The sequence below is a fragment of the Barbatula barbatula genome (assembly GCF_947034865.1).
Source record: "Barbatula barbatula genome assembly, chromosome: 5".
Taxonomy (NCBI): Eukaryota; Metazoa; Chordata; class Actinopteri; order Cypriniformes; family Nemacheilidae; genus Barbatula; species Barbatula barbatula.
In genome coordinates, this window is record NC_136769.1 from 14,459,388 (window position 1) to 14,479,001 (window position 19,614).

Consider the following 19,614-nt stretch of genomic DNA (forward strand, 5'->3'; position numbering starts at 1 on the left):
CTCTGACATCAGCAGCATCACTAGAGGTTCGTTCGCATTCCTGCGGCGCTGCGCAGACCGATCGGCCTATGACTTGGAGGTACCACGAGAGCGATTTGAAAGCGGTGGTTTGACGTCATACGCCGATCGGTCTGCGCAGCTCCGCATGAAAAGTGTTCAGCATGTTTAATTATCTGCGTTTGGGAAAGAGGTCACACTGATGAGACGCTCACCTGCTGCTGGAAGGTTGTGGGTGTGACGTCACCTACGTAATGCGTACCGTCCGTCAACAAAACTATATTTAATTTAGTCACCATTTTAGACGGTTAATCCATTAATATACATAATAAAATGGTCTCACTATTAATGAAAATAATTTACGAATAAAACATAAATGCAATAATTTTTTTTTTATAAAAAAACGATTTATTTGTCTGAAATCGAGAATAAAATAAAAAACATACAATGAAATCATATGTAAAAACTTGACAGCAATAAAAGATTGACAATAACTGCATGTCTCTGGCTCAGACTTGTATTATCAGATTTTCATTTGTCATTCTCCAGAATGAGCCGGGGCTCCAGAAGGGAATCCCAACGCTCCGTCAGCTGCAGTAGAGACATCAGACAGACTTGTTTTAGCTTACCACAGCATACACACTTGACAATAAACTGCCCTCTTTCACATCGACAATTAAAATAAATAATCAGACAGCAACAAATGGGTTGGATTTGGGAATGGGGTAAGGTATTTAGCTACACTGTTAAACTCTGCTTGTCTTTTGACTACAAAATGTATAGATATTTTAATCCATAATATAGTTAGCATGAGCTTGAGCACACTGTGTACCTGTGATCCATGTGTAACAGCATATTCTACTACCTCAGATCCATCAGGGTTCTCATACACCAGGTCAAACTTCCCAGGTTCAGCTGGGGCTGAAACACAGGGAGAAAAAAGTGTTTTAGCAAAAGTAATAAAGTTGAGGTCAAGTTCTGGGCTTAGAAATAACTTTGGCAGAATATGTTTTGCTGATACCTTGACGGCGTGAGAGTAGTTCAAGCTCTATCATCTTTGTTTGAGGATTGAATGCGATAAGCTTCCCTTCCTAAAGAAAGCAATCACATTTTTAAAAGTGTACAGAACAGTTTCCGTGTATTAAGAACATTTTGAAAAGCTTTGGACTTTACTTTATATTCAGACACATCTGGTGTGTAGTTTTCTGTCAACTCAAGAAGCTGTGCAACATGAAAGAGAGCAATCAATTAATCCTGCACAGCATACAAAACTTTTAAACTAAAAAAATCCAACCAACTCTAATAATGATCAGATGTAATATTATCAGGAGGCTGAAAAAACAAGTGTTAAGAGTTTCCATAATGACTTATCATACCTTGAAGGCAATCTTTTGGCCCACCACAGGGGGAGCTGCGAGTAAGGGTAAAGTGCTGTAGTCTCTTTGGGGGACTTCAGGTTCTGGATCATTCTACAATAACACAAAATCAGGTGTGAAATTTTGTAAAAAGCTAATAAAACTTTTGAAATGCTAAAAAAAAAAAAGTGTCACACATAAAAGTAGCACTTCATTTAGATGGTAAGTGCAAACACATAGCTTAGTTCTCACCCGTATTATAAAACTTTCATTAGTCAGAGAATCTCTTTCTTTGTGATGTTCTTCATTCTCATAGTTGTAATGCAAGTCTTGTTTCCACGGTGTTCCCCTGGCCCTACCAAAGCCTCCTCTCCCACTGCCTCTGTTCCCCCCACGACCTCTGCCTCTCTCCTGGCCTCTTGTGTTTCCTCTGGTCCTCCCTTCCGATTCACCAGTGCTCGATCTCAAACCAGCTATGTTCAACCCCATTCCTTGTAAATTTGGCTTCTTAATCACAAGCTCTATTTCACTGGAATCTGAGTCGGTGCTCTCTGTCTCATTCTGGGGCTTTTTAGAACCAGAGGCAGAAACGGACAGATCAGGAACACTTTGCGGGGTTGAGGGGAGTTGACATGCTACCTGTGATTTCTTGGCTGGGGGTTTGTCACGGCTGGGTGATGTTGATGAAAATGAGGATGAATCTGTTGAGCTCTTTCTTTGTTTAGGTGTTTGTAGTGGAATTTTAGAGATAGCAGATGACAGTTTAGGGGTCACAGGAAGTGGAGAAGGTTTGGGTGTAACAGGGAGTTTGCTTTTGCTGGCTGATGGATTAACTGTAACATCAGAGTCAGAGTCTGATGATGAGGTTTCTTTCCTTGTTGCAACAGTGGCCTTCTTGGTAGTTTCAGACTGCTTAGGTTTCGGTGGAGGGGGCTTACTGTGAGACTCATCCTCACTGCTGACTGAAGAACTTGATGTTGACTCCTGATTCTTTGCTCTGGTATATTTATCACAGGTTGAGACACTGGAAGTGCTTTTTTTGCTGGTTTTGCTAGAAGAGCCGGCTTGCTCTTTAAGTTGAATAGTCTTTTGAGGGCTGCTAGGATTGTTGGCGGACTTCTGTTCTTTTTTCTTTTTCTTATGCTTCTTCTTCTTCTTCTTCTTCTTGCCACTATCTGCTGGTGCAGAGCCATTGATCTGAGCATCGTCCTGCTTTTGTTTCTTACTTGAAGCTTGGGTAACACAGATCTGCCCCTCGTCCTCTCTTCCTCTCTTCTTACCCTTGGAGTTTTGGTAAACCTCGCCTCCATTAACAAAAACAGAACTGGATACCTTTACCCTTTAAAAATATATTACATTACATTAACTAGAAATGCTATAGTTAAATGGTTCGTTTTCTCAAGAGAAACTTACAAAAGGTGGCATGGAATTCACTTACCGTATACTGTCATTGTCACGTACTATATAGATATGTTCTGTGGTGGGCAGGTAACAATCTTCAATGAACAGGTCTAAAAGAGTCTTACGGCTATAGCCGAACTTTTCCTTTACGATGCTGGACAGGTCTGCGACCACTCGGCATTTGTTCAAATCCACCAACAACCAACACATCCGACACTCAGGGGTCGCAGGAGGAGGATAATCGAAGTACAATCTAACCCTGATGGAGTTGAGACTTGAGGTGGCCATGCCTGTGCAGTGTTTTCAATGAGGATGATGGAGGCGCTCACGGTTTTAAACCGGAGTGTAATGCAATCTGTTGCGCCCTCTTCCGGCCTGGAAGACAATAGCGCCTTGCAGTTATTTCCTTATTCGATCACATTTCAAGTCAGCTGACTGAAGAAGTCATATGATACAGTTCTTTACATCATTTTGTTCAAAGGGCTGGGGTTGTTCATTTAGGCGGTGGGTCCAAACTCAGTCAATGTGCTAGCCTGACTGTGCGAGCTTCAGGTCAATAACAATGGAGCGGTCGTGGATTGGCATGCTGACTGTGATGCTGCTGTTTGCCGGGGGGTTTCTGAAAGGTATGTGAGAGATATGCTGTATTTGACTACTACTACGTATAGTTTTTTCGTTGACCTTACTGGGGATTTAATTACAAAACGAGCAGAGATCCTGTAAACATTTGTAACTTTAAATGAGAAACGAAAGTGAAAGATGAACATTTGATCCATGTTACGCGACCCCCAAACCTTGCTCCTGTCGCCTAGAGAAAATATCGAGTAATATCATCTTTATTTCGCTTAAGATATTGTTAGTTTTTATTGTGGTAACCATGTTTTATTAGCATTTGTATCAGCATAGTTTTACTACAAATATTCTGGTTACTGTAGTGTACAAATTCGTTGTTGGTTTTATGGTTAAAACAGGCAGCTGTGTTCCAGTTCAAGCCAAAGAATCTTGGGGTTATGTGGATGTACGTGATGGAGCTCATATGTTCTGGTGGCTTTACTACGCCAACAGCTCCAGCACTAGTTATAACGAACTACCTTTGGTCATGTGGCTGCAGGTTTGTGACCTCTTTGACTGTCTTTAATGATAAACCACTGTTATTGCTCTTAAGAATTCACATTCAGCTGTCATATATTGTCTTCACATTTTCTGCTGACCGTGAGCAAAGAAACATGATATTGTTCATTGTTATTTTAGGGAGGTCCTGGGGGATCCAGCTGTGGTTTTGGCAACTTTGAGGAAATTGGACCCCTGGATAGAGATCTTAAACCGAGAGAAACCTCATGGGTGTGTAAACAAAATGTACATTCTGTGTTAAAGGAACAGTTCACCCAAAAATACAAATTCTGTCATCACATTTCTTTGTTCTGGGGAACACAGAGAAAGATATTTGGAAGAATGCTCGTGAGCAAACAGTTCTTGGCCACCATTGACTACCACAATAGGACAAATTGCTTTTAAAAGTTCTTTGTTCTGTTGAACACAAAAGAAGATATTTTGAAGTATGTAGGAAAAGCAAACAGTTCTGGGGCACTTTTGACTATAATTGTCATCATTCTACTATGGTAGTCAATGTTGGCCAAGAACTGTTTGGTTACACGCATCCTTCTAAATATTTTATTTACAAAAGGTTTGGGACAACTCGAGGGTGAGTAAATGATGACAGAATTTTTTATTTCTGAGTTTCACAATTCACATATTTAGAATCTGTGATGAATTAGATTTAATTTATAGACACTCCAAAGAAACCGACAAATATTTGTGTCTCTACAGGTGCATGAATCCAGTGTGCTATTTGTGGATAACCCAGTAGGCACCGGCTACAGTTACACAGACTCTGAAGGTGCTCTCACCAAGGACGTTGCGATGGTTGCATCAGATATGATGGTCCTCCTCAAGAACTTTTTCTCTCTTAAGACAGAATTTCAAGTATGAAGCCCAAATACATATACATATTCTGTATAATTTGTCTATCACATAATTTACCAGAGTATCTAACTGATCCATGTTCCTCCAACAGAGCATCCCTTTCTACATCTTTTCTGAGTCATATGGGGGCAAAATGGCAGCAGCTATTTCCCTCGAGCTCACAAAGGTAAAATTTGTCATCAGTTTTGAAACACTTGAAAGTCATGCGCTCTGTGTATTTGATCTTAAATAGGAAAAGCATGAGTCAGAACCATTACTACTTCCTCAAAAGCTTTCTGCTTTTAACAAATGTATTTTTTACTTGTTTCTTTATCCTGTTCTTGTGACCAAACACTGTTCAACTTCATTTTGATTCTGAATTCAATGTTAATTTCTTTAGGCAATTCAAGCGGGTTCAATCAAGTGTAACTTTGCTGGGGTTGCATTAGGGGATTCCTGGATCTCTCCTATAGGTGTGTACAAAGATTGTTAAGTGTGTACTGTATTAATGTGATGTATTCAGGAATTACATCTCATTCAGCTGACATCACATGATATATTACAGTGCAGCAGGTAATTGTTCTTTTTCTTGCAGATTCAGTCATGACATGGGGTCCTTATCTTTACAGCACAGTGAGTAGCTCACAATGAACACCTTTGTATTTATATTAGACATGATTGCATTACGTGTGATCAAACCCATTTCTAGAGTATTGATTTAATCAAAGTATTTCATGGAGTTAATGCATCTTAAAGGTCAACTGTCCTAATAGCTCTATTTATTGAGTTGCTTTATTTATGTAAAATATTTCTGATGACTATAAGTAAAAAAGTGTGAATGAAGACTGCTTATGTGTTTGTGCTGTTATTTGTAGTCTCTTTTGGATGACAATGGACTGGCAGAAGTCAATAAAGCAGCAAAGGGCGTGCAGCAGGCTGTAGAACAAGGCCAGTACCAAAAAGCCACTGAGATGTGGTCCGTCACAGAAAGCGTGGTAGAACAGGTGAGATAACTGTGTGCGGAGCGCAGATTTTTTTTAATGCTTTTTTAAGCTCCGAATTTCAGTTGATACATATGCCGTCAGTTAGTTTCTTACTTGTTACAGAACACAAATGGAGTAAATTTCTACAACATCCTTACTAAAGACCCTGATGAGATTGTGAAAACCAGCCCGGTTCAAAGCTCAGATGGATTTCTTTGTGAGAAACTCGACACGCACATTCAAACCCTCTATATTGTTTGGTGTTGAATATGCAAAATACATGTTTTGGCTATTTTCTTGTTTTTGCAGCCTCACTGAAGCGACGTCACATTCGCCCTTTGCACCGTCAGTCTCTTTCAGAGTTAATGAATGGACCAATCAGAAAAAAACTTGGTGTCATACCAAAGAATGTCACATGGGGAGGTAATGATCTGTTTTATGATCTACAGGGGCATTTCTGTGTGGGCAAATTCACAACATACGTTTCCCCCTGTTCCTGCAGGACAATCTGAGGCTGTATTTGTCAGCATGGCAGGAGATTTTATGAAGCCTGTGGTGAATATTGTAGATGAGCTTCTGGCTGCTGGGGTCAATGTCACCGTCTACAATGGCCAGCTGGATCTTATTGTGGACACAGTGGGTGAGAACTGTCAAGCATGAGTAAACATCCCAGTATATAAGACTCTTAAAACGATCTTTTGGTATAGAGCGATGTATGGCTTAATATATGAACAATGGCATTGACTTTATAATTGTGAAATCAAAAACAGTGTAACTGTCACAGTATTCATAAACTTTGGAAAAATATTTATACTTGGAGATCGCCATTTTTTTCCATCAAAATCTGTGATGTCAAATGGTTGCAGCCTAAACCTATGCTCTTTTGCAATAGCGAAGCTCACATGTTTTCTATATATAACAGTAAAATATGACACATAAAACATAAGATCAGCTATAGAAACACACAGGGACAGTAGGTGGCGGTATGTCCTCTTGACAAAAGCCAGCCTGCCTGCAATAAAAGAAGAACGCGTTCAGTATCAGTAAACGTCTGTTCAAGGTAACCGTGTATGAAATCATAGCTTTAAACTACCTCCTTTAATGACCGATGGTGAGAAGACAATATCTCTCTCTCTCTCTCTCTCATTCATATATATATATATATATATATATATATATATATATATATATATATATATATATATATATATTATCCTACAGAACCTTATATTTATTAGCCTTGTGTGCAACCATTTGACATCATCGTAAAAGAACATGGTTACCATCTTTAGGTTAAAATGAGTATGCTGAGAAAATATTTGATGTGTTTTTTATGACAAATGCTAGTAGTGTAAGGCTATTACAACACATTAAGCCATACATCTCTCTATACACTGGGTTCCCTTTTAAAACAGCTCTGGCCTATTTACTATTACCATCAATATTTTATGATCTGATTACTGAAACCACTTTTGAGGACAGTCAAAACCATACAGACCATTGTATATTTGCAGTGTAATCTTCTCCGATGTATACCAAATAACAGGACTATATATAATCACTCTGGCAATTGAACTGTTTTGATATGAGGCCTTTTATTTATCTGTTTTATACTTAGGAAGACTATAATTATTGAGTGCTGTTTTAATATGTCTCCGCACTATTTTGATCATTAATTTGTATCTGGTGTGTGTGTGTGTAGGTCAGGAGCTGTGGGTGAAACGGCTGAAATGGGATGGGCTCCAATACTTTAACCAGATGAAATGGACAGCACTGGAGGACCCACTGACAGAGAACCAAACTGGAGCTTTCTATAAGACATACAAAAACTTTGCCTTCTACTGGATCCTTAAAGCTGGACATATGGTATGATAAATTATATTACACTTCTTTGTAGTTAGCAATATAGAAAATGCTGTCAATATAATATTCTTAAATATCATAGTCTGAACAAATGTTTACCTCAATTCTGTTTCAAGGACATACAGTTATGTTCAAAATAATTGCAGTCACTAACCAGATCAGTCACAGTTTTTGGTAGAAATTATATTTCTCTGTGGTAAACAGAGTAAAAGAAAACCAAGAGACCCAACAGTCATGACATGCATGCTGCTAATTCTGTGTAATTAAATCATTAATTGAAAAGCGTACTTCGATAAAAAATGTATTAGAGAGGGAAAAACATATAAAGAAGTGCAGAAAATGATAGGCTGCTCAGCTAAAATGATATCAAATTCTTTAAAATGGCATGAATCGAAGAATAGTCAAAATGGTAGACTCAGCCAATGATCATCTCCAGGGGATCAAAGAAACTCTGATGTTACCTGTGAGTACTGTAACAATTAGAATACGCCTATGTTTACATTTACATTTATTCATTTGGCAGACGCTTTTATCCAAAGCGACTTACAAGTAGTTTTCTACAGTGGCACATTACTGCAGAGCAATCAGGGGTAAGGTGCCTTGCTCAAGGGCCCTTCAGTCATGACCTGCTGGCACTGAGATTAGAACCGGCCACAGCTGACCCCCGTTAAGCCAAGCTATCGGCAAGAAGTCCCTGCAAAGTCCCATTGTTGAAAAAACAACATGTCCTGAAAGGGTTACAATTAGCCAAAGAACATATTGACTGGCCTAAAGAGAAATAGCCCAATATTTTGTGGACTAATGATAGCAAGATTGTTCTTCTTGGGTCTAGGGGTTGGACAGTTTGTCAGACGACCCCCAAACACTGACTTCAAGCCACAGTACACTGTGTAGCATGGTGGCGCAAGCGTCATGATATGGGGATGTTTCTCATACTATGGTGTTGGGCCTATTTATCGGATTTTGGGGATCATGGATCAGTTTGAGTACATTAAAATACTTGAAGAGGTCATGTTGCCTTATGCCGAAGAGGAAATGCCCTTGAAATGGGTGTTTCAAAATAACCCCAAACAAACCAGTAGGCGAGCAGCATCTTGGTCCAGACCAACAAGATTAACGTTATGAAGTGGCCAGCGCAATCTCCAGACCTTAATCCAAGATGAAACTGACATCAAAAACTGTTTCTGAGTAGGAAATGCTGAGGAATTGTGCTCTGTAGTGCAATCGTCCTGGGCTGGAATACCAGAAATTGGTCGACTCCATGCAACACAGATGTGAAGCATTTCTCAGGAACCGTGGCTATACAACTAAATATTAGTTCAGTGATTCACAAGAACGCTAAATCTTAAAGCATTTTTCATTTTATACAGTAAATGTTTGTAAAGAAAAACGCAGACACTGCTATTTTTTTTGAAAAGCCTAACATTCCTTTTTCTTCACTTTCTGTGAGAACACAACTGTATGTCATGTAAACATATCTATTCATTCCATCTTGACAGATACCATCAGACCAGGGGACAATGGCATTAAGGATGTTGAAGATGGTGACTCAGCAGGATTGATGGATCATATGCAGACTCCAACTGAAATAGCTTGTAATCCACTTCTAGACAATCAATGCTCGAATTCACCAAAACCTGACACTTTTTTTTAAACCATTTGCTTCAGATTTTAATCAGTGTTTGTCTTGTACAATTTGTCAAATTGAAATTGTGTGACCAATAAAGTAAATTTTTATACAGTTTTAATTACATCTTGAATTTTGAAACGTCTTGCCAAGAATCTGCTTATGACACACAAATAGCAGATAAAACCACATTTTTTTTAAACGAAAGGCATTCACATAACATTTTTTGCATGATTCACAATAATTATAAAAACTGAATTTGCTTAATTTGTTGGGGGGAAATTTACAGAAGAACTGCATAAGTGGTTCGCACATTTTACAGCATATATATATGTATAACCGATCCTGCATAAAAATAACAATACATTTTACACATCCAAATAAACATTTCAGATATTAAGGCATACAATATTGCAACAACAGTTGGATTTCACATTTATCTGCATGTACAAGGTTATAGATATTCTCAATGTGTGCAGACCATACAGAATATATGTAACATCACTGCAGTAAATGAGAAAATATTATATTGAATAAGCACCAACTCATCATTCTTTTCCATGTTAGCTATGTAGTGTTTCTCTCCTCACGGGTTTCCTGCCGAAGTCTCACTATAGCTGAGTGTGCGTCGACCCCAGTGGGGCTCAGGCACTGTGAATCCCTCTCTGGTCACAGGTTCGACCACCAGCTCAATGAGACCTGGCGCAGCAGGCACCTCCAGCTCCACCACACGGTAGAGATTAGAGTAACACCTGCCTATCAGATTCAGAGGTCCCGCAGGAATGCGAGGGTCCGGACCGCGGAGTCGCCTCCAGTGTATCCGGAAATGGCGCACCAAGTTGGTGGGATACTGCCAGCGTAATGTAGCGTTCAAGAGGAGCTTCATTGTGTGTCCGTTGCCACTCAGAGCACCCGTTTGCCACACCACATCATTAATGCACACGCCCTGGACAGGCTGCAGGGGGCTTTGAAGGCTCTCTGCATCCATGAGCTGGGCCAAACAAAAAACAACAGAACATTTTAAAAACGGAACACTTTTAAGAAGTTAACACATGACGAATTAGTCATGACTGAACAGCTCCTTTATCCTGCTGTTACTTGCATACTGTATCTGTCTCACCATTATCTCCCCAATCCTGCAGCTGAAAGGAACATCTTCCTTTACTTCATCTCGGGATACACGAAGACACACATCTTGTAGGGAGCAGCCTGTCATTTTTAACAGGTAGCAGCTGTGGATGACATTGAGTTTAATAAGAAAAACTTGGGGTTAATGTATTGGTTGTGATTTATTACTGAAAACCATCTTTGGACACAAACCGGATGATCCAGCCTTCTGAAGTCCATCGTCCACATTTCTGTATAAACTGCTCCACCAGCTTGTTGTCTTTGGCTAAAGCTTCTGGTAAAACACTGCTAGCTGAAAACACACAAACCAGATGAGGTAATTATACATTTATGACAAGACAGTTCTTATAAAGCCATACTTGTACTGCAAAACGGCATTTATGTGCATTAAGATGTCTTGAAAAGTTTAGCTGAACCAAAAATAAAACTCACTCATAATCAGTCATTCAAAACCTGTATTACTTGCAAAACACAAAAGAAGATATTTTGAAGAATGTTGGTAACCAAACAACACTGACCCCCATGGACCTCAATTGTATGGACACAAAACCACAAATAACTTTTCTGAAAATATCTTCCTTTGTGTTGTAGAATAAACAGTCATATACAGGGTTTGAATGACACGAGGCTGAATAAATCATGAAAGTACTATTCATACATTTTTGGATGAATTATCCCTTTATGGCCACTCACATGGTATTTCATCTGTCCCATCAAACGTGCACAGAGGAACATCTATGGTTTTGAGCTCAAGGGACACCTTCACATTCTCAGATGGCTGGTAGACAAAAGAGATAAACGTCCTGGCTGCCAAAGGAACGTGAAGAGAAAATATCCTACAAACAGACACAAAAAAACATGTTGGTTATTTTTTAGGTTTTGTAGTTTAGGTGAACTTAAATTGAAATAAACCTTCTGTACCTAGCACAGACATCAGTAAGTCCAGATGGAATCATGCCCTTCACCATCAGTGAGCTACCTCCTATCCAAGCCTCTTTTGGGCAGCCGTGGGTTTTCAGCCAGCCCTTCTCTCCTATGCTCTCAGACAGGTACAGAGGCTGGATCTCCTGAGCGTTCAGATTGAACCAGCTTCTCTTATTCTCCACCTACACAATTCAAGTAGTCAAGAATTACACAAGCACGCAATGCAAATCTGGACCACACAAGTGAAATACGGTCCTTCCAGCGAAATAACTTAAGAAAACAGCCATCACAAAAGGTAGTAATGGAAGTGAAGAGGGCAGGGCATACTGCTATATACTTTACCTGTCCTTTCCAGTAGAGGCTCTTTCCAAATCCTTGACAGAAAGAGGAAACGAATGGAAGACTGGATGAGTGACGGTGGATATAAAGGTAATCAGACAGCAAGCCCCAAAATCTATGGAGGAAGATGAGATAATATAAAACGGTCAAGTTTGCACATGAGCACACCAAGTGATTTGTTGGTGTTCTATTGGTCATATTCTGCTGAGCTTACTTGTCCTGGTTTTGACGGAATTCTGTCTTTTCGTGGCATTCATATACCCAACCAGGAGCAAAAATTGCCGTTGAAAATCCATGATTGCGAATCATCTCCAAAGCCTAATGAGAGGTTTAAATATGACACAAGCAAAAAACTAAAGAAATATTATTATCTAAATCCTCACTTACCTTTATAGTCTCAAACTTGCCTCCAACCACCTTCCCTCTCGCAAAAACATCAACACCAACATAGATGTCAGGCAAGCGGCCCTGAGCACCAGGGAATGACTTCATCCACTCCAGGCTCTGCTCTGTCCAGTTGTAGTTAGTGAATATTCCATCACATGCATCAAAAAACACTCTAAAAAAGAGAACAGGAAGCTTTTAGCCAACGAAAGAAAAACATGCAGTTTGGTTCAGTTTGGATCAGTCCATCGGGACCAAGGTTACGACCTGCCTGTTGTTATCATTGAGTTCATTCTGCCAAATGAGCGAGCCATTTTTCAGCACACTGTCATACCAGATGACCACACTGCTGGGAACACGCTCATGCATCTGATCTGTGAGGTAGCGTAGAAAGGGACTGGTGTTCTTCACAGCAATCTCCTGAGGAGAGAACAAAAGTGGAGGCAAGTTAGAAAATTGAAACTTATATTATATATTATAAAATTATATATGACTCTCTCTTCATTGAAACACAAAATAAGATATTTTGAGAAATGTCTCAGTGGTTTTGTGCCCATACAATGGAAGTCAATGCGGGCCAGAGTTGTTCTTTTTTTAACATTCTTCAAAATATCTTCTTTTGAGTTGACTTAATCTTCGTTTTTGAGTAAATTGTTTTGATGTAAAACAAATAATGTTGTACCCCTAAAGAAGTTCCACACACCAATAAGACACGGCTTGTTTACTCACACTCAGCACATTTTCTATGTTGATGAGCCACCCGTCAAAGCCATAGCAGTGGGAGATCTGAACCAGCTTGTCAGCAGCTCTCCGGTAAGCCTCCTCATTGGCTAGAAACTCTTCACATGTCTTTGCTCCATCTGTCCACTCGGTGATAAATGTGCCTTACAGGGGAACAAGAATACTTTAATAGATCCATATTGGTTTAACTTGTGTGTTAATGTTAACTGATGATAAATACTTTTTCTGTATGTTCTTCCTTTCCCTGCATCACCTTCCCTTAAAGGTCCAGTGTATGAAGTTTAGCGGCATCTAGTGGTGGTAGCAAATTGCAACCAACGGCTCACTCCACCCCTCCCCTTCGAAGCACTACGGTGCCTGACACACTAAGATGTTGTCACGTTTTTGCTTCTTTGCTGAAGGAAATAACATATTTTTTAAACGCGCTCTCTAGAGCAGTTTGTCCGTTTAGGGCTACTGTAGAAATAAAATGGCAAATTCCATGCAAGGGGACCTGCGGTGTATGTAGATTAGATTGAAATATCTCATTCTACGGTAATTAAAAGATAACGCTTCGTTATATAAGGTCTTTATACACCTCTGAACACATTGTTATGTATATTATATTGCACTTCTGTCAATAGTTCCTCCAAAATATGACACACTGGACCTTTAAAAGGCAAACCTTCAGCCAAATTCTTATCACTTTAAAGTGTCTCACCAATTGACAGCACTCCATGCTTGTGTGCGGCATTGGTCCAAACCGCAGGAGGAATGGTTACCATCTGATGACTGAAGTAGTTGAAGATGTCGATATACTTCCAGTGATAGAAGGCATATGGATTCTCTACCTCTGCACCTTGAATGAACCTCGGCGAAAATGACAGGACCGTGAAAATACAGAAGAACGTAATATAATAATTAGAAATTGTTGAATTTGTTCTTGAGTTGTACCTGTCTTCCAAGTATCCACCCATCATATCATGGGACACCAATGTCTTTTTAGGGGATTTGGCTAGTGGAGGATACCTGCTAGCCAGAGGCACAGTGGCCACGTTGAATGGACTTGCTTCATTTCGTTTCCATAACAACAACTCATCCAGTGACTTTACACTGCAGCTGATAGGCTCGGTTGTATCATGGTCGTAATGCCTTGCTGTCAGATGATAGAAACAATCTTAACTCGTCAAACTCAGCAAATAATCACTTAAACAACTAAATACAGCGACGTTACCTGGCAATTTGGATGGTTCGTAACTTATCACTTCGTGAACACTTTGATCTCTGGGTTGATCCAGGCAGGACTCAAAACTGGACACATATTCCTTGTACGTTGATCACAGTGAATATACAACGCAAATGACAAAACACTCAAATGACAAAACTAAGTTACCTGCTTATCCCATCGATAGCAGTCTTGTCGTCGCTTGTAGATTCTTCCCTTTTTCTTTTGAGCGTAGTCATTTTTTCACCTTCCAGTAACAAAGGGATAAACGTATATGCGATTTGCAGATAAAATTGTAATTTCTAGTAACAACACTTATTTCAGCTAGAAAAGCGGAAACACGCTTTGCTTCCGCCTCAGCTCTGATTGGCGAATGATTGTGTGCGTGCTGATCAGAGCTCATGCGTGATGGTTTCGCTGCGTGCCTCCGCTAGAGGGCAGCCTGTTCATATTTTAACATTGATAATATTGCCTGTTAAGTGTAAATGTGTGCTAGAAACTTACGTTTTTTTCTATTATAGTTCATTTAAAGCCGAGTGAACTGTATAATAAAGCAATTTTAACGCGATGATCAGTTATATGAAAAGTTAAACGAACAAATTGTGGATTTTACTAAAATGTCCCTTCAGACAGAAAATATGCGTCTAACAAAAATGAAGTTCATAAGAACTGTCCAACAAGTTGAAGTCTCTTTGAAAAGTACAGATCTTCGGTCTTCTTGACATGTCAGTCACTGGGTGTATCGAACAAAATATATACACGACCTTCATTATCTATTTGGCAGAGAGAGAGCAGTGACCGTGTGTAAATGAAAATTCAGCACTGATCAATCCACTGATGCCCTGGGGGGAGATGTCAGAGTCCATGTCCTGAAACTACAGCTTAGAACAAACAGCAACATTCTCACAATGAAAATACTCAAGGGGACTGTTAAATAGTGACTATAAATAGCACGACATTAAAGATGAAAAAACATTATCCAACTGTTAGGATGTACATTCATTACATTTCTGCATGAACAACAAAGAAAACAAGAAGCCACATGAAGACTTACAGATTCAGTACCTCACAGATCACAACCAAACCAACAAAATAAAATCTTCCTGAACCACGGACTCACTGGCTGCCAGTTTGTATGTTGGAAAATACACCCTATGCCAGACCAAGATACTTTATTAGCCTAAGTTGATGTGTGAAGCTCTGTGAATGGAAAACACACTGTTGACATTCGCTAAAATGAAGAGGTAGACTGCTTTTTGCCAACTTTTACAAGGCACTGAAAATGTTTCTGTATAATCCATACAATTTTCTTAATTGGTTTGTTTTTACTGTGAAAGCTAGAAGACAACAAGGCGTGTTTTAGTTGAGGTGTTACCTTTAGACAGGTCAGGCATGCAGAAAACTTTGAATCTCATTGGTTCTTTCATGTCTCGTGACTGTTTGTCATATTTGTGTTTTCTCAAAAGACACGCAGGAGCTTCACTGTTATCATTGTGCCTCCATAATTCAACAGCGGTCTGCATATATTAATATTCGAAGTATTTTATCACTCAAAAAACTAATTAAATCCCCAAAAGTTGCTTTTTTTCTGGGGTCATATCATATGGGTCATTGTTTGATGGATGAATTTACTTTTTTGAGCTTCAAAAACTTGGTCCCTATGAACTGGCATTACAAAGCTAGAAATAGCCAAAATATAATTTAGCCTAAAATCCTATATATCTGGGATAACATCAGAGTAAATGAATTAGGAATATAAAATAATATTCATATTTCCGTTAACTATTCCTATAAGCACTCCAAATCTGCACTAAATTATAATTTATAATGTTATTGGTGTCGGCATCGGCTGATAATAAAATTTGTGGCGATAAAATATAGCTGATAAACCATAAGTCATTTCCTCTGGTTACAGTACTGTTTTTCTGTCGTGATCATTCACTTGCTGCTATGAGTAAAACATTGTTGATGTAGGTACAGTATGTAGATACAGTATTTATGAATGTGTATATTATAGGAACAAATGTATATCGTTTGAATCAGACTGCCATCTGAATAATTTCTTTCTTGAGACCTGTAAGGCTATTAAGACATTTTTTCTGGGTTGCTCTGGAAGAACATCTATAATTTGTTTATTAAACAAGGTAACACTTTACAATAAGGTGCTATTAGTTAACATTATTATATGCCTTAGCCAACCATTGCTAACAATGAACAATTTAGTTTGTCAGCATTTATTAATCCTTGTCAATGTAAGTACATGCCAGTATAGTTATTCATGTTAGTTCATGGTGGATAAGTTAATGTTAACAGTGACAAAGTATGATTGTAATAATGTATTAATGCTGAAATTAACATGAATTAATATTAATAAATGCTGTAGAAGTATGGTTCCTTGATAGTTTATGTTAGCTAATGAATAATCTAACTGCTAACAAATATCACCTTATTGTAAGGTGTTTCCAAAAAAGAATATACCAGACACGTTTGAAGGTTAAATAATCATTAACTATGTGTAAAGTAGGCTTGGTAGTTGGTACATAATTTTCAGGGGGGAAAAGAGAACTATTGATTACCTTGTTTTTCTGCAGTGAATGTTATCAAATAAAAGCAGTTGTCCACTTTGAAGGCAGGATTGATCTGCTTTTTTGTTATAAACTAGAAGTGCGCATCTGGCCAGACATAGCAGTTGTATGCACTGACAGACCGTAGGAAGTCAATAAAATTTTGATAGATATAAAGTCGTTTCTAATTTCAGGTCTTGGTTTGGCTCTGAACTCATTATCCTCAATCGATATTTAAAAGCATGTGTCTATGAAAACCGGCCGCAGGCTAATGGTCTGGCAGCAGCCGGGAGCCCGGTGACCTTGTGTTGTCTCTCTCCGTTGGGCCAGGTTCTTCAGTATAAATATGGCTGGAGAGGGGGCTTCCTCATTTTGGGGGGGATTTTGCTCAACTGCTGTGCCTGCGGGGCTTTAATGAGAGCTCTGATCTCACCAAAGAAGGTATACACTCCTGGGAATGAAAACACAAATGATGACACAAAACCCAAGCCTAAGTTACTGGACTTGAGTGTTTTCAGAGATTGTGGGTTTGTCATTTACGCCGTGGCTGCCTCCATCGTGGTGCTTGGTTTATTTGTGCCTCCGGTGTTTGTGGTGAGCTATAACAAAGAGCTAGGAAACAAAAAATCTGCCCTCCTGCTCACCATTCTGGGTTTAATATATATATTTTTGCAAGGCCCACATGTGGCATCAATAAAGGACTCAAGAGGGTTTTGGCCATGCTGTGTCTATTTTTCAGTTTCGCTCTTATATGCAACAGCATCACCCAGATCTGGCCAGGTCCATGTCTAAAGACTATGGGTCTCTAGTGATCTTCTGCTTCTTCTTTGGGATTTCTTATGGCGTGGTAGGCACCTTGCAATTTGAGGTTCTTATGGCTGTCGTGGGGGAGGAGTTCTCAAGCGCCATTGGTTTAGTTCTTCTCCTTGAAGATTGCTGTGCTGGTTGGACCTCCATCCACTGGTAAGTTTTATTAATAATTTATTTAAGAATTGGCATTGGCAGATTCTCTTGAAGCTTCTCTTGTCATTCCAAACATGTATAACTTTTAACAAATTATTGAAGAATGTTAGTAACCGCCCCCTAAAACAGCTTAGGAAATCCACACGCAAACTGTGAAAATGTCTTTAAATTAATTTCCAGTGTGCCTACAGTTTCTGAACTTGGTATTTGTATTGTTCAAGGCCTCATGGGCACCTTTGCCGTCATCGACTAGGCTCAGGAATCGCACCATAACACATCCACAACGTATGACACTCTCCCACACCAAGAAAAATTACAGAAATAGTTTAATACAGACTACGCATGCTTACACTCATATGCAAAAACAGGTGTAAACTAAAATTACCTAAGGGACGAGTGAAAATCTCATGTCTTTATGATGTTTTGTTGCAGAGATATAGATCTTGCTAAATGGTTGCCAAGTTAACTTGTTTAGTTTCTATGGGCATGGCATGGCACCTGACAATTGTTAACACACTACACCACAAGTGAAAAGAACCGAGGCCCTGTGTCTCTATGATGTTCTACTGCAAAGATATAGGTCTGGCTAAACGGTTGCTAAGCTAATCTGTTTAGTTGCTATGGGTGTGCCATGGCGCCTGCCAACTGATAATACAGTAAGCCATGAGTAAAACGAACCCATCCCCAATGTCTCCATGATGTTATTCTCCAGAGATATAAGTCTGTCTAAACAGTTGCTAAGGTAATATGTTTGATTGCTTTGGGCGCGAGTTGTAACCTGTCATATTACAATACACTAATCCATGAGTAAAACAAACCAACCCCTGTGTCTCTACGATATTCAACTGGAGAGATGTAGGTCTGGCTAGACGGTTGCTAAGCTAATCTACTTGGTTGCTATGGGCGCGGCATGGCACCTGCCAATTGATAATACAGTAAGCCATGAGTAAAACGAACCCATCCCAATGTCTCCATGATGTTATTCTCCAGAGATATAAGTCTGTCTAAACAGTTGCTAAGGTAATATGTTTGGTTGCTTTGGGCGTGGCTCGTCACTGTCATATTATAATACTCTTATCCATGAGTAAAACAAACCAACCCATGTGTCTCTATGACATTCTATTGCAGAGATATGTCTTTTTCGTTAATACAATGCACATTCTTCAAAATAGCCTCTTTTTGTTATGGTTGTGGACAGAACCCAAGTGCAGGCAGACATGTGTCGAACAACAAGACTTAATTTCAAAACAAAGACCCTCGATGGGGAAAACATGAACAAACAAGACTGAAAACTAAAACTTCCCACAAGGGGGACAAAACAAACAAGGTCTTAAGAATAACAAACTAAGTCCACAAACTTGAGTCCAGGGAACAGGAACACGGGTAATCCAGACAGACGAAGGGTAAGTGTGCAAAGTGTGCAAAACGAACCGACAAGGGACAGAGGGAAACTGGGGCTTGATAAAGGGAAACACTAACAAGGACTGATGACACAGGGAGAGTGGCCACAGGTGACATGAATGAAACACTAAGGGAAAGCTAACAGGAGGATAGCACGAGGCAGGTGAGGGGACTGAAACACTAAGGGAAAGATGGACCAGGGCTGGAGACAAGACTAACACTAATGGACCGCTAACCGGGGAAACAAGGGGGCGGGACTAAAGGACGTGACACTGGAGAGAGAGCATAGCTTCTCAAACCAAAACAATGCTCTTTCTCCACACAAAACACATGGGACTGACATGATCCTGCAACAAGACTCGAAAACCAAGACAAGGAGAGGCAGGATCATGACACTTTTGTGTTCTGAAGAATTAATATTGAATAAAAAATATCTAGGACCACCTTAAATACATACATTGATTCGCATTCATTGTTGCTGGAAGTAGCCATAAGAAGATGGCTACACTGTGGTCAGTAGGAGATTGACATTGTCTGCAATAATATTCTAGAAGGCCGTGCCACTTAAATTATGCTTATTTGGCACACACGCCTAACATAATATATCCCATTTCTTCCCCCATTTTGATGTTCGGTTTGAACTTCAGGAAGTCATGTTTACCATGTGTAAATGCATTGTGTTGCATGTTGAATATCAATTTGGGTTTACATGCAATTTAACTGGTGTACCTAATAAATGTGTGTTATGTATAGCAATACAGCAACTTACAACCAGCCA

At 39.5% G+C, this 19,614-nt stretch overlaps 3 protein-coding genes across 4 annotated transcripts; 1 reads left to right on the top strand and 2 right to left on the bottom strand.

Annotated features, from left to right (window-relative positions):
• Positions 1-392: 392 nt before the first annotated feature.
• coil (coilin p80) lies at positions 393-3,126 on the bottom strand (the record flags this gene model as incomplete). Of its 2 annotated transcripts, XM_079457346.1 has the most annotated exons (7): positions 2,791-3,126; positions 1,605-2,691; positions 1,374-1,466; positions 1,171-1,218; positions 1,019-1,088; positions 830-918; positions 393-588 (listed from the first exon to the last, which is right to left on the bottom strand). In XM_079457346.1, the coding sequence occupies exons 1-7, from the start codon at positions 3,039-3,041 to the stop codon at positions 529-531; spliced, it is 1,698 nt and encodes a 565-aa protein (XP_079313472.1). In that variant the 5' UTR covers positions 3,042-3,126. The 2 variants fall into 2 exon arrangements, with proteins under 2 accessions (XP_079313472.1, XP_079313471.1); XM_079457345.1 differs by lacking the exon at positions 393-588 and having other exon boundaries at positions 674-918; positions 2,791-3,064.
• Positions 3,127-3,162: 36 nt separating this feature from the next.
• scpep1 (serine carboxypeptidase 1) lies at positions 3,163-9,309 on the top strand. The gene is made up of 13 exons (XM_079456203.1): positions 3,163-3,379; positions 3,725-3,864; positions 4,005-4,094; positions 4,581-4,736; positions 4,828-4,902; positions 5,116-5,188; positions 5,311-5,348; positions 5,591-5,719; positions 5,822-5,915; positions 6,008-6,121; positions 6,201-6,338; positions 7,401-7,564; positions 9,061-9,309. Exons 1-13 carry the CDS (start codon positions 3,316-3,318, stop codon positions 9,121-9,123), a joined length of 1,338 nt encoding a protein of 445 aa, XP_079312329.1. The 5' UTR covers positions 3,163-3,315; the 3' UTR covers positions 9,124-9,309.
• engase (endo-beta-N-acetylglucosaminidase) lies at positions 9,214-15,036 on the bottom strand. Its single transcript, XM_079456202.1, has 14 exons — positions 14,077-15,036; positions 13,918-13,994; positions 13,638-13,839; positions 13,405-13,553; positions 12,693-12,847; positions 12,235-12,383; positions 11,967-12,138; positions 11,794-11,897; positions 11,583-11,694; positions 11,238-11,422; positions 11,010-11,152; positions 10,509-10,608; positions 10,309-10,420; positions 9,214-10,179 (listed from the first exon to the last, which is right to left on the bottom strand). Exons 1-14 carry the CDS (start codon positions 14,145-14,147, stop codon positions 9,775-9,777), a joined length of 2,136 nt encoding a protein of 711 aa, XP_079312328.1. The 5' UTR covers positions 14,148-15,036; the 3' UTR covers positions 9,214-9,774.
• Positions 15,037-19,614: the final 4,578 nt, after the last annotated feature.